This window comes from Pangasianodon hypophthalmus, chromosome 1 (assembly GCF_027358585.1).
Source record: "Pangasianodon hypophthalmus isolate fPanHyp1 chromosome 1, fPanHyp1.pri, whole genome shotgun sequence".
Classification (NCBI taxonomy): Eukaryota; Metazoa; Chordata; class Actinopteri; order Siluriformes; family Pangasiidae; genus Pangasianodon; species Pangasianodon hypophthalmus.
The window spans coordinates 30661092-30675153 of NC_069710.1; the positions used below are offsets into that span (position 1 = coordinate 30661092).

At 40.0% G+C, this 14062-nt stretch overlaps 1 protein-coding gene across 1 annotated transcript in view; it reads left to right on the plus strand.

Annotated features, from left to right (window-relative positions):
* The first annotated feature begins 1697 nt into the window (after positions 1-1697).
* The window catches only part of trpc1 (transient receptor potential cation channel, subfamily C, member 1), a 35542-nt gene continuing 23177 nt past the window's right edge, over positions 1698-14062 (plus strand). The window contains exons 1-6 of the mRNA XM_026944825.3: positions 1698-2179; positions 5006-5160; positions 8965-9066; positions 11636-11838; positions 12262-12393; positions 13658-13853. Of these exons, the coding sequence (XP_026800626.1) occupies positions 2008-2179; positions 5006-5160; positions 8965-9066; positions 11636-11838; positions 12262-12393; positions 13658-13853 (960 nt within the window). The 5' untranslated portion in view covers positions 1698-2007. The remainder of the gene's footprint in view (positions 2180-5005; positions 5161-8964; positions 9067-11635; positions 11839-12261; positions 12394-13657; positions 13854-14062) is intronic.

The window sequence follows — 14062 nt, forward strand, 5'->3', positions numbered from 1 at the left end:
CTTGAGACCGTTGTGCCTGAAAGTCCCAGGAGAATAAAGCTGTCCTTGCACATGTCAGTATGTGCAAATGCAATTACTCTACATGGCCATAAGTTTGTGGACACCTGACCATCACACTCATATGTGGTTCTTCCCCAAATTGGTGCCACAAAGTTGGAAGCACACACTCATATAGGATGTCTTTGTATGCTGTAGCTTTACAATTTCCCTTCAGTGGAACTAAGAGGCCCAAACCTGTTCCAGCATGACAATGCCCCTGTGCACAAAGCGAGCTCCATGAAGACATGGTGTGGGAAGGTTGGAGTGGAAGAACTCGAGTGTCCTGCACAGAGCCCTGACCTCAACCCCACTGAACACCTTTGGGATGAACTGGAACACCGACTGCACCCCAGACCTCCTCACCAACATCAGCGCCTGATCTCACTAATGCTCTTATAGCTGAATGAACACAAATCCCCACAGCCACGCTCCAACATCTAGTGGAAAGCTTCCCAGAAGAGTGGAGCTTATTATAACAGGAAAGAGGGAATAAGTCTTGTGCTGTTTGCACATGTTTGCACGTGCACTTTATGTAGTAATGTGCAGCCTCTTGTAGTTCTGTGTTGTTTTATGTTGCACCATGGTCCTGGAGGAAGGTTGTTTCATTTCACTGTGTACTGTACCAGCTGTATATGGATGAAATGACAATATAGCCACTTGACTTGACTTGAAATCTGAAATGCGATGTTCAACAAGCACATATGGGTGTGATGGTCAGGTGTGCACATAATTCTGGCCATATAGTGTACACTATATGTGCAAAATCAAGAGTGCTGTATCAAACAGTCTGAGAGAATCTGAGCAGCACTACAGCTCGGGGACAGAAACTGAACACACTGCAGGTTGGAACATGCAACCTGGAGGAGATGGACCACATGAGGCAGGAACATTCATTAACTCATCACATACTGATCAAGCTTAATGGGCTTTTGATAAGTCTCTGGTGTGTTTGAATGGAGAAAAGACTATAAAGTTATTCTCAAATGGAAAGTTGATTTATACTTTCTGTATATATACATGTATATATACTTATAATAGTTAATACAGTTCTGCCTGTAAGAGAGTGTAAAGAACTGGTGCTCAGTTTCAGTTTGTTCTGTGGCTTGCTTCAAATCAACAGCTAGTAATTAGGCTTTCAAGAGATCCACCACGTGCTAGAGAATAGAGCTCATATTAAGCTGCAGTTATAGTCTGGTTACTAATATTATCGTGACGTCACTGTAGTTTAGTGATATAAAGCCAACTGCATATTAATTGTTACATCTACGTATTAATATGTACTGATTATTAGTTAGTGGATTATTTTAGTGGATTTTCTTTTTTACAGTGCTGTTTTCATTTTAGATTTTGGGGTTTTTTTATTGCAGGAAAAAAAGGTCAATTGCTTCAATGCATAAATGCATTGATGCATTTATGCATTGATGCAAATTGACCTTTTTTCCTGCAATAATGCATAAATGCATAAAACATTATAAGATGGAGCGACCCACACTAGGAGATTATGTAACATCTCTGTTCTTGTTGCATGCAGGGTTGCCAGATTGTGCATTTCTAATGAAACCAGTGCACAAGCTGTGCAATCTGGCAGCCCTGTTTGTGCTCGGTGCGCGCAGGTAGTCTGTCTGCGCATGCGCAGTTGTGAGCGTCAGTACCATCAGCACCAGAAACCCTGAGCATCAGTGCGGCGGAAATCCTCTACGTGTTTTCTTTGGGTGGAATAATAATAATAACAGTAACAATAACAATAACAATAATAATATGAGGTTTGCGTAAACATTCTGATCAGTTTTCCAGCCGGATGTCTGATTTGCGCACTGACTAAAAGTAGAGCTCGAGATTATTGCGTATTCATTTTCAGCTCATCGGAGAGCTCGTGGTTTCTTTGGTTGGTTGTATTTTTTTTTTTTTTTAACTCTTCCTGTCCCAGGGCTCACGACGGGGGCTTCAGGCGCGCGGCCGCCCGGTGGGATGCGCCTCGGCCTCGGCGTGCTGTCGTATCCGCTCCCCGTGCTGATGGCTGCGCTGTACCGGGGCCCGCACACCGCCTCTCCACGCGCCCACCTGGCGCTCAAGGACGTCCGGGAGGTTCAGGAGGAGACCACGCTGGACGAGAAGCTCTTCTTGTTAGCCTGCGAGAAGGGTGAGTGTCTCTCTCTGTCTCACACACACACACACACACACACACACACACTTACACTTGTCTTACTATCCTTATGAGGACCTTCCACTAACTCTTATTAATGAAACTAATTACCTAAATCTAACCCTAACCTTAACGTCAGGAACCAAAAGGAAACATTTAGTCTCTTTTAGCTTTATATATATATATATATATATATATATATATATATATATATATAAAATCTTGCAAGGTTATTTTATTTCATTTCAGTCTTTCTTTCTTTCTTTCTTTCTTATTTATTTATTTATTTATTTAGTTAGTTAGTTAGTTTGTTTGTTTGTTTGTTTATTGCTAAAAGCAGTTTTCCAGGTAGCGACCAGCTAAACGTCCTCACAGCCTCTGAGCTGTCAGATATTCCTATCCTTGTGGGGACGTTTAGCTGGTCCCTATAAAAATATCTTGTGTTTTTTTTATTTAAAAAATTTACAATAAAACTCACTAAAACCACCAAGATATAAACACACACACACACACACAAACACACAATTAAGTGTTTGTCTTACTATCCCTGTGAGGACCTTCTGTTTACAGTTACTAAAGCAGCTAATTAGCTGTATCGAACCTTTAAGGAAACATTGTGGCTCTTTTTGCTTTTTAACCTGCAGGGATGTTTTTTAAAGCAGTGTTTCTTGTTCAGACCAGCTAAATGTCCCCACAGGCTCAAAACTGTCAGATATCCTTGTGAACTTTTATACCTACACTAAAACCGCTATGAAGATACACACACACACACACACACACATTTGTCCAACTGTCATTGTGAGAACATTTCAGTGACAGTTACTAATGCACCTGATTACTTAAGTATAACCCTGACTTTAACCTCAGTAACAAAAAAAAGCATTTTGGCTTAAATTTTTTTCTAAATAAAAGCTGCAGGGTTTTGTTGTTGTTGTTGTTGTTGTTTAGAATAAAACAGTTTTGTGCGTGCGGACCAGCTAAACATCCTCACAACCTCAATACTGCCAGCTGTTGGCAGGCAGTGGTGGCTGAATGGTTAAGGTGCTGACTTACTGATCAGAAGGTCGGGGGTTCAAGCTCTAGCACTATCAAGCTGCTGCTGTTGGGCCCTTGGGCGAGGGCCTTCACCATATCTGCTCCAGGGGCACCACATCACGGCTGACCCTGTGCTCTGACCCCAGCTTCTTAGCAAGCTGGGATATGCAAAAAACTTCATTTCATTGCCTCTATACTTGTACTCTACACAATGACAGTAAGGTTGGAAGTATATATTCCTATCGCTGTGGGGACACGTGGCTGGTCCCTGTAACGATAACTACTTTTGTTTTGAAAACTGAACTAAAACTCCACTGAGATATAAACACACACACACACACACACACACACACACGCACACTTGTCTTAGTCTCCTTGTGAGGACCTTTCATTTAACTATTAATGCAACTAATTACCTAACTCTAACCCTACTCTTATCCTCAGTAAGCAAAAAACAACATTTTGGCTCTTTTAGATTTGTTTACAAAATTTATTAATATTGTTGTTAAAAAAGCAGTTTTCCTTATGGGGACCAGCTTGCAGGGACATTTGGCTGGTCCCTATAAGGATTAATACTTTTTTCCCCAGATTTCCTTTTTTAAAAAACGACACTAAAACCCCATGAAGATATAAACACACACACACACATGTTTGTCTTACTATCCTTGTGAAGACCTTCTATCACAAGCTCCAAACTGTCAGATATTCCTATCTTCTAACATTCTGACATTTAGCAGGTCCCTATAATGAGTTTAAAAATTACACTTAATCCCCACCAAGATTTAAACACACACACACACACACACACACACACGTTCTCTTATCCAGTATAGCATCAGTGTCTCGTTGGTCAGTGTGGTCCTTATGTATCCGTCTTATGTAATTGGTTTTGTCATGACAGCGCACTTATCAATAATGTAAAACAGGAATGGGGGTGTGTAAAAGATAGACATGAAGACATTTTGATCATGCACAATAAAGAAATCTTCCTCTTCATGTTGATGCTGTCCTGCCCTGTTTTGAAATGGTTTTAAATGCACTTGTGGCGTAAATGGTTGCAAACAGGAAGATGTGGCTACAAAACCATGTTCCAGCCTGTAATGGCTTGAGATGGGTGTTGTTGAGTGTGCAGATTTATTTTACGGTGCTGTCCTGGGATAGTCGTTATTGTTCAGAGTCTAAGTGGAATTGTAATTCTTGTTTTAATTAAAATTCCTGGTTGGAAATAAAGAGTGTTAATGCCATGCTTTGCAGAAGAACACAGCATCAAAATCATGGTGTTGTTGCAGTCGAGTGTCTGGATTTTTGCCAAAAGAGTCATGTTTCCTGTTCATGCTGAATTATATTCATGATGTCAGCTGCACCATCAGTTAGGTTCAACTGAAAAACCAAAACCAGATCCTGCAAATCATATCAAAACCCCTATTTAAAAAAGGCAAAACTGCACATTGTTGCCTAGACATCCAAGGTTTTTCATCTGCATCATCTCCATGCTAATAAAACAAGCATACCATGTCGATTGTGCTTCTAACCTGATGTTACATTGTGCAGATGAGAGTCAGATGTCTTCCTTACCATATAAAGGAAAGCTAAATCTGGCTCAGGGAAGAATATCTCTCCTTTAAATGCCTGTGTGTTTATGCTAACACAGGCTCTGGACTCTTGCATGTCATTTTTATGACTGCTTCCAATATGCACGTGGTGCATTTGTTTACATGAGTCAGGAAGAAATTAATAGTTCAATCAGAGAAACGTTGGTATGTGTGTGTGTGTGTGTGTGTGATGAAGGTGATTACTACATGGTGAAGAAGCTGCTGGAGGAAAAACGCCATGGCGAGCTGAACATCAACTGCGTGGACGTGTTGGGGAGGGACGCCATCACCATCGCCATCGAGAACGAGAACCTGGACATCCTGCAGCTGCTCCTGGACCACGGCTGCCAGGTAAAGTCATCTTTTTTCTCATAATTGTGGTTTATTTTGTGAAATGCGTAGGTCTAAAGTAAGATACAGTCGAGGGTAAAAACGTGCGTCTCCAGTGCTTTCTGAATGGAACAAAAGGAAAATGTTACTCTGAGGAAAAAAGGTATTACCAACATTAGTACTTTTCCTCAAAGCTGTTGTTGGCAGTTACAGCTTCGAGATTTCTAAAGTAAGAAATCGTAAGTTTTTTGCAGCATTGTGGTTCAGTTTTGACCCATCCTCTTGGCAAATAGTCTTCATTTCCTCAAGGTTAGGTGACCTCTGATAAACTCGCAGTTTTCATAAATTTTCTCCGGCATATAATCGAGTCAGGATATTGGCTTGGCCATGCAAGTCCTTTTTGAGTTATTGTGGCTGTATGTTTGGGATCGTTGTCATGTTGAAACATCCATCTTCTCCCCAGATTCAGTTTCTTGGTTGATGAGATTAAATTCTCCTCTAATAATGTATGTCCTGGTACATTATTCCATTCCTGTTTCCTTCGATGATGCGTAATGTCCCAGTACTGTTTGCAGTGAAGCATCCCCATATCGTGATGCTCCCACCACTGTGCTTCACTGTGGGTATGATGGTATTCTTGGAATCACACGTGCAGCCCTTCTTTCTCCAAAACATGATTTGCTGAACTATTGACAAAGAGTTTTATTTATGTTTCATCTGACCAGAGTATATTGTTCCAAAAGAGTTCTGATTTGTCTAAATGCTTTTATACGTGCAACTCTGTGCTTCGTTTTTAGCAGAGGGGTTTTGCATGAGGTGTAGGAACTGAGATGATCGCAGTGCAGTTCATTGACTATTGTTCTCTATGTAACTGCTGTTCCTGCTGCTTTCAGGTCATCATGCAACTCTTTTCGAGTGACTGCTGGCTTCTCTCTTCCTTATCATTAGTCTGAGAGAGTGTTGTAAAATCTTGCATTGCACCTGTCCAGGGACGATTAGTTGTGGTTCCATGAAATTTCCACCTGCATATTATCGAATCAGTTGCACTGACAGGGATGTTTAAGGTCTTTGCTATGGCTATGGCAAATATGATATATTTGAAAATTGCTGTGTGGAATAATACCCTTCGTGACATGTTGTTCTGGGAAAATAAAGAAGGTTTGCCATCATCTTCTCGGTCTCCAGGTCTTATTTGATGGATAAAGAGAGGTATAAGGTATTAGAGAATATTCATATCACATTCAGAAAGAGATACACAAACTTTTGGGTTTTTTATATACTAATAAATCTCCCTAGACAAAAAAATTAGTTGCATATGTCATTTCTTTCTTAATACTATGTTATGTGTCTCCTCGCTTTAATAACCAGTCGTGTCAGGTAAGGAGTATCTTGAGTCTTGAGTCGTTTAATGTTGAACAAGTCCTCTAGAGGTGTTTCACATACTGTCTCAAATAATCCCACAGGTTTCCTGTAGGATTGAGATGCAGTGATTCTGCAGGCCAGTCAAAATAGCAGCCTTTTTTAAAAAAAACATTGTTACATCGTCATCCTGGAACATCAGCGTGTCTGGTTTGTGTTCTGCAAAGAGCATGCAAACTTTGGCGCTCAACAGTCTGAAACGCAGGACTTCCATCAGGCACAGATGGAAACAGTGGGATTGCTTTTAGGAACACTAATGTGCAGCTAATTAACAGTCATAAATTAATTCACGGTAAAATCCTTATAGAGAACAGAAAGGCTGTGACCTTGTAGCTCGCCTACACTGAAACAGTTTGGTTGTCCGTTTACTGTCGTACACGCTACATTGATGCCACTCCTAGCATGTTCCTCACTTTTTCATACATTACGGCTGTCGAACACAGAGAAGAACATGACATTGTTGGCCACAACTAAAGCAAACAACTAGTTATTTTAGGCTAAACAGTGCTCACGTCCCATCCGCTGTACCATTCTGTCTGGGTGCATCACTGTATGGTATGACATTTGCTCCGCCCACAACTGTAAGGCAAGAAACTGAATTGACAACCAAAGAAGCAGTTAAAAACTCAGGGAGGGTGTCCTCTGGTGACTTGGTAGGGAAGTTTCCATGACAGATGTTACATGGAAGTTAACAAGTGTAACTAAAGGCCTGTTTGGATTGGATTAGTTTATCAGGGGGACATAGGTAACACATTTTTCCCCTCAGTGATAAAAATCTTGTGTCAAAATGTAATAAAATGACCACAGGAGCAGTGAGTTTCTAGCGAATTGTGTTTTCTGTGTACCTGGATGTTTGTGTCACGTGGTCATATGATCACACTCCATTCACAACATGGTGTCCAAGTCGTTTAGAGAGGTGCTGGAGTAGAGAAGAGATGCTGGCTCTTATTTCAGTCTGGGGCGGTCCAAAGTTCCAGCAACAATGTGAAAACACAATAAAACAATAGTCACAAAGTATGAAAAAAAGCATCCATTTTTTGTTTCGCAACTCAGGAAGTGTTTATTATCTGGGGATGATGACTGACACTCACGGTACGAGACTGAATCCGGCAAGCAGCAGCAGTCGAACATCTTTTTTCCCCACGCAAAGCAACACCTGCATAGAAATTATAACTATAATTATGACTAAAATATTAGGAGGTAATTCAGTCTGTAATTTTCTTAGAGGAGGATGGAGAAAAAGACAGACATGGCCGATCCGGACGGTAATAAAATCACAGAGGAGCACCTGTAAAATAGGCAATTACCCCAAGACCCTAACATTTAATCTCGTTCAAATAGGGCTGAGTCCAGAGGGATGGGACTGTAAAATCCAAACCTACATGTCTGGGTCTTAGTCAGAAACAAAAGAGATGGAAAATTGGTCAAGTTAAAGAAAAAGTGGATGGTAACAGATGAAATTTTAATCTGTATTTATAATAAGCCAGCGCCGACTAACCGTGTAACAACAACATCGTAACTAGCCTAGCATGTACACAGCCATTTATCAACACTCAACATACATTCATTCATTCATCTAGTCAAGTCAAGTGGGGTTTTTTTTTATTGTCATTCCTATATTGGAACGAAATGTCATTTCTCCAGGACCATGGTGCAACACATAACAGTACACAAGACTACATAAAGTGCAAATGCACAACAGTGTGAGATGAGTGCATCTATAAATACACACACGCTCTGGATGGGACATTAGTCTATCACAGGGTACTATGCACACACACACTCATACCACCTGGCAATTCAGTTCTCCTCCCTGCATGTTCTTGGACAGTGGGAGGAAACCGGAGAACCCAGAGGAAACCCACGCGAACACAGGGAGAACACTAAACATGTAATAAATAATATTTGCCTTTTAGACTGTTGAAAAAAAAGGAATAAAGTGCAAATAATAACTTAAATATACACAATCTCTTCCTGAAATATGCAAATAGGTTACAAGACAGTAGCAATGTACTATAGCAGAACCTGGGAAAATAATCATGTACGCTGTTGTATCAGCTCAAATAATTGCAGTTTGACGATTGTGTAATAATTGCTCGTTAGCAAGCTTGTTATATTTAGTTTAATCCAAATGCTAAGATGATCTTCTTTTTTATCAGACATGTTTGTTTACATACACTGTTATACAGTAATACCTACAACGCCCCAAGAACATTAGGGTGTGTAACAGTTTTTAAGTGTGTGGAGCATTTTGAACTTATCTGAAGTCATTTTTGTGCTATTTCTTAATTTGGAGTCACATATTTATACAGACACTAAAATGGTTTACAATATATTTTTTCTTACTGTAAATTATATGCTTCGATGATGCTGACTATGAATCATGAAATTTGCGTGTGTTTACAGACGACAGATGCTCTTTTGGTGGCCATCGACTCAGAGGTGGTGGGAGCTGTTGATATTCTTCTCAACCATCGGCCCAGACGATCCTCCAAACCCTCGATTGCAGTCAGTCGACATGTTTATTCCTCTCTTACATTTAAAATACAAATATAGACATATATATATATATATATATATATATATATATATATATATATATATATATATATATATATATATATATATATATAACATAGTATTTTATATGTATGTAATATATTTATACAAATTATACTATTGTTATAATAGTAATATATGTTTTTTGCCTGTTATATTGCTAGACCATTATGTATTAATGTGTCTGGATAAGTTTCTCAAAAATGTTAATGGTGTAATATGCACTTTAAATCGCTTTTGCTGTCACTCCACTGTGAAACACATTAAAATATTTTATTGTAGAAATCTTCTCTCTTATAACATTATACCTCTCCAAAATCTCCTGAAACATGTACGCTTATAGCAGACTTTAATCGAGGGCTTTAGAGTACATTGGGTTTGTGATATTCCTCAACCATTAGCAAATAGCTTTTAGTTCCATTAATAGACCGTTGATGAAATCCGCCTGGATGATATTGGCCGTTCCTAAGTGCTTTTTCATTTGTTCTGTTATATGTTAGACATTTGTATGCATGTTTTTAAAAAAGAAGCTTTCAGCAAAAGACTGTAAAATACCACCAATGAAAGTGTAGTGGAAAAGGCAGAAGCAGTATTCATTTACATTTATGGCATTTGGCAGATACCCTTATCTAGAGCGACTTACAATTATCTCATTTATACAACTGAGCAGTGGAGGGTTAAGGGCCTTGCTCAAGGGCCCAGCAGTGGCAGCCTGGTGGTGCTGGGATTTGAACTCTCAACCTTCTAGTCAGGAGGCCAACATCTTAACCACTGAGCTACCACTCCGCCCTAGTCAGGAGAATGTGCAAGCATTTGTGCAGCAAGTTCATTATTATGGTTTCATATCATTATACTGTTTCATCTGTTTCATCTGGCATAAATATAACAATAATTTCAAGAATACAAACAACAAATACACCAGAAGACTACACTGAAGGACACATGTGACATCCAACAAGTGTATTTACTGGTGTTTATCCAGAGTCAAGCAGTAGCTCAGTATAGTTCTGGGATTTAACTCACAACCTTCTGGTCATTAATACAAAACCTTAACCGCTGATGTAGCATTAATTAGATACCAGCGAAAAAAATGTTGTATCAGATGCCGGATATTGGGTATCGGATCCTGTAACAATTGGCAAAGAACTGAACTGGATTTGGAAAAGAAAAGTATTTTTGGAACTGGAAATATTTACATATAAAGAGGCTTGACTGTTTTTTTTCTTTTGTTAGGATTTATTTATACTTCATCATAATTATTTATATTTACAATGGAAGTGATTTTTGTTTGAAGATAGTTTACCTGTGGACTTGTCTGGACTCATCCAGCTATTCCTATATGCTGAAGCTTCTACCCCATTTGCACCGATTAAAGACCTACAGCAAGAACAGACAAGTCTGAATGCCAGGTTAGAGAGGATGAAGGACTGGGCTGACAAATGACAGGTAAAATTTGAACCAAGCAAGTGCAAAGCCATATTTGTCTGCAGAAAACAAGCCCCTTCTCAAAACAGTCTCTTCCTTGGAAGATGTCAACTAGCTGTTCATAAACACCTAGACATCCTGGGGCTTACATTTGACAGTAAGCTACTACTCTTTCTGTTGTTTGTTTGAAACAACAGAAAGACGTCTGGGCAGAAGCTTGGTGCCCTTACAAAGGTCAGCAATAAACTAGATAGTCCTGGAAGAGTATGTGTGTACAAGTCAGAGGTTCATGGAATATGCATCACTTTCTTGGATGGGTGCCACGGCAACATCTCTGGTAGCTCTGGACAACATCCAAAGGAAAGCAATTGATGTCATAGGTCCTTCGCAAGCGAGTAAATCGAATAAAGGCAAAGCCTTCAATGCAGGGGACAAGTAGCGGCTGTGTCTGCTCTCTATAAGATGTACTCGGACCATTGCCCCTAGACTCAAAGACTCTGCTCTCACCCCCGTATACCTCGTGTTGAACCACTAGAGGGAATGTGTCTTGACACCCCAGCATGCTCTGTCCATCCCAAGGCCCAGGACCCATCAACATGATAGATGCTTTCTCCATACTGCTGTGAAGATTTGGAATACTCTGCCAAAATGATCCGATGGTCGATATCAGCTGATACTCAAGGTTTCAGTATCGGTATTGGAAAAGAAAAAGTGGTATCATGACATCTCTTAATAGTAATGTTCTGATAGTCATTATGTTTTCAGGTTGTTCATGCGTCCATCTGAGATTATCGTTAGCACAATACCTGAAGAGCGAGTGGTTGAATGTTTATAGGATTTATATGGAATTATCATCAAATAAGATGAACTGATTAGATTAGGGATTAGAGTTGATTAGATTAGATTTTGAAATTGATCCAAACATGATGAAGGTCACAGCAAGGTCAAAAGTCTGAAATAGGTTGTTTTTCTGTTTGAGTATGTTTTAAGCATATTTGAGGCATACAATGTATTAACAAGAAGGAGTAAACTTAGTGTCGAGTTCTGCTTGTAGATTTAAACAGATGAACTGAATTCATTTGATGCTCTACAGAAACTGATGCAGCGGATCCAGAACCCGGAATATTCCACCACCATGGACGTGGCCCCCGTCATCCTGGCTGCTCACAGGAACAACTACGAGATCCTGACCATGCTTCTGAAGCAGGATATCTCACTGCCCAGACCTCACGCTGTGGGCTGCGAGTGTACTCTCTGCAACGCCAAGAACAAGAAAGACAGCCTGCGTCACTCCAGGCACCGAGCTTCTCTTCTCATTATTAATCCTTTTGTGCTTCAGTCCAACATTTACATTTACATTCAGCACAGTGAAATTCTTTTTTTCACATTTTAGTATTTTTCCACTTTTTTTATACCATTTTAAATGGGTTGTTGTGACCTGAACAGAAAGATAAAATAAGGTTTAAGTTCAAAACCACATGAAAAGAAATAATTCAATATAAGGGTTAAAACATTGCAGAGGTTTCAGCTAAAATTCTTTGCATTATGAGTTTAAAATTTTTTGACACGCCTCCTGGCATACCTCTATCTGGCCCTCTTGTTTTTTAAAGACTGATTTACTTCGGCCTGTCATTGTGAAACATCTGAAAAGACTAGTAGAAATAGATTGATCAGTGAGTCTGAAGGTCTGTTATTCCTCTCTCTGTTTGTCTCCTGCAGGTTTCGGCTGGACATCTATCGCTGCCTGGCGAGTCCATCACTCATCATGCTGACGGAGGAGGACCCTATTCTCAGAGCGTTCGAGCTCAGCGCTGACCTGAAGGAGCTCAGCCTGGTCGAGGTGGAGTTCAGGTACAGAGAGAGAGAGAGAGAGAGAGAGCGAGAGAGAGAGAGTCAGATATGATGAGACTATTGATTTTATCTTGATAAGCCTCAAGTCCCCTATGCACCCGAGTCTCAGTACAAGGTTGACCGGGCGTATACCAAAATAGTCAACTACTGAATAGCGTAACACTGTTGATTATTTTCCAGTAACAGCATGTCTCGAAGTATGTCTTATACCACAGCAATTTGCCAACACTAACAGTTTTGTATTTAGTAAAGAATAATGCATTGTACTATGTATCTGTTTAACATTACGTTTAACATTGTGGGACTTCCGTGAAACAGGTTATCACTTCCTGATACCATTTATGTTAAAGCAGATATTGTAAACTGAGAGTTGATGGTGAGGTAAGACGCAAATGCGAACAATAATCATAATCGTAATCTTGTGAATACAGGATACGTAATCAGGTGAATACAATCAGATAACAAACCAATGACAGGTCCATGGGCGAAAACAAAAACCAGAACAAACACAAGAGCATGAAATTTGTCGCCATGGGAAACTACGAATCTATAAATGTTAGGTTTTTAGAGAGAATCTAGGAATCTATAAATGGAAAGTGACAAAAAGTCATTTCCTAACTTGCCTCTCTTTTTTCTGTCTCTTGAAGTTAATAAGATAAAACATTGTGGCAGTGGTTTTTTTTTTTTTTTGAGAAAAAAAAGAAGAAGAAACGTTCAATCTTTGTCAAACACAAAAGAGAGAGAGAGAAACAGACAGAGAGAGAGAGATCCTGTCGTCATAACAGTTACCTCTACAACACATTCACCATCATAATTCATGACGTCAGATAACTGATTATCTTCACATGTCTACTGCTGAGACCAGGGCAGAATCTCTACCCCATTATAGAGCAGAAGAAATCAGACGTTACATCTTCAGCCTTACTGATATATTGAGGCAATTCCAGGCCAGTTCCCATTAACAGTGATGGATAGCGGGTAGCTAAATTCTTTGGCTCTGAAAAGCAGCGTTTTTCATTTTAAAAGCGCTATCATAGTCATTTTAGCCTGAACGCCAAAGAGTCTGCCGTCAGCCGGTGTCCTCATGGCATGAATGAGAAATTCATGCCATTCTCAATTCACTGCACTGCTGAAACAAAAACCAGCAGTCCAACATGCATGCTAGTTACAAGCAGGTAACCAGCAAGACTTGACTAGTCAAACCAGCACTAAGCAGCATTTCATAGAATTTAGGACATTTATCTTCCTTTTGTTCGGGCCACAGGACTGATTATGAAGAACTAGCCAAGCAGTGCAAGATGTTTGCCAAAGACCTGTTAGCCCAAGCGCGAAACTCACGCGAGCTTGAAGTCATCCTGAACCACACGAGCAGCGAGGATCACGTGGATAAGAGAGGACTACTGGAGGAGCGGATGAACCTCAGTCGACTCAAACTCGCCATTAAATACAACCAGAAAGAGGTAAGGAGGCACAGGTGACCGGGAGCTAGTCATGAGGCTAACAATGCTTATGCTAACTACTGCTTATGTCCAGTCTTAGCTTACCTTTATTGCTCACATTGTGGTAGCTCAGTTTGAATTGGGCAGTCAGTCATATGGTCATAAACCTAATCTTTAAAGGTGCAGTTAGTAATGTTTAGAGCACTCTGATGCCTGTGAGGGGAATTGCA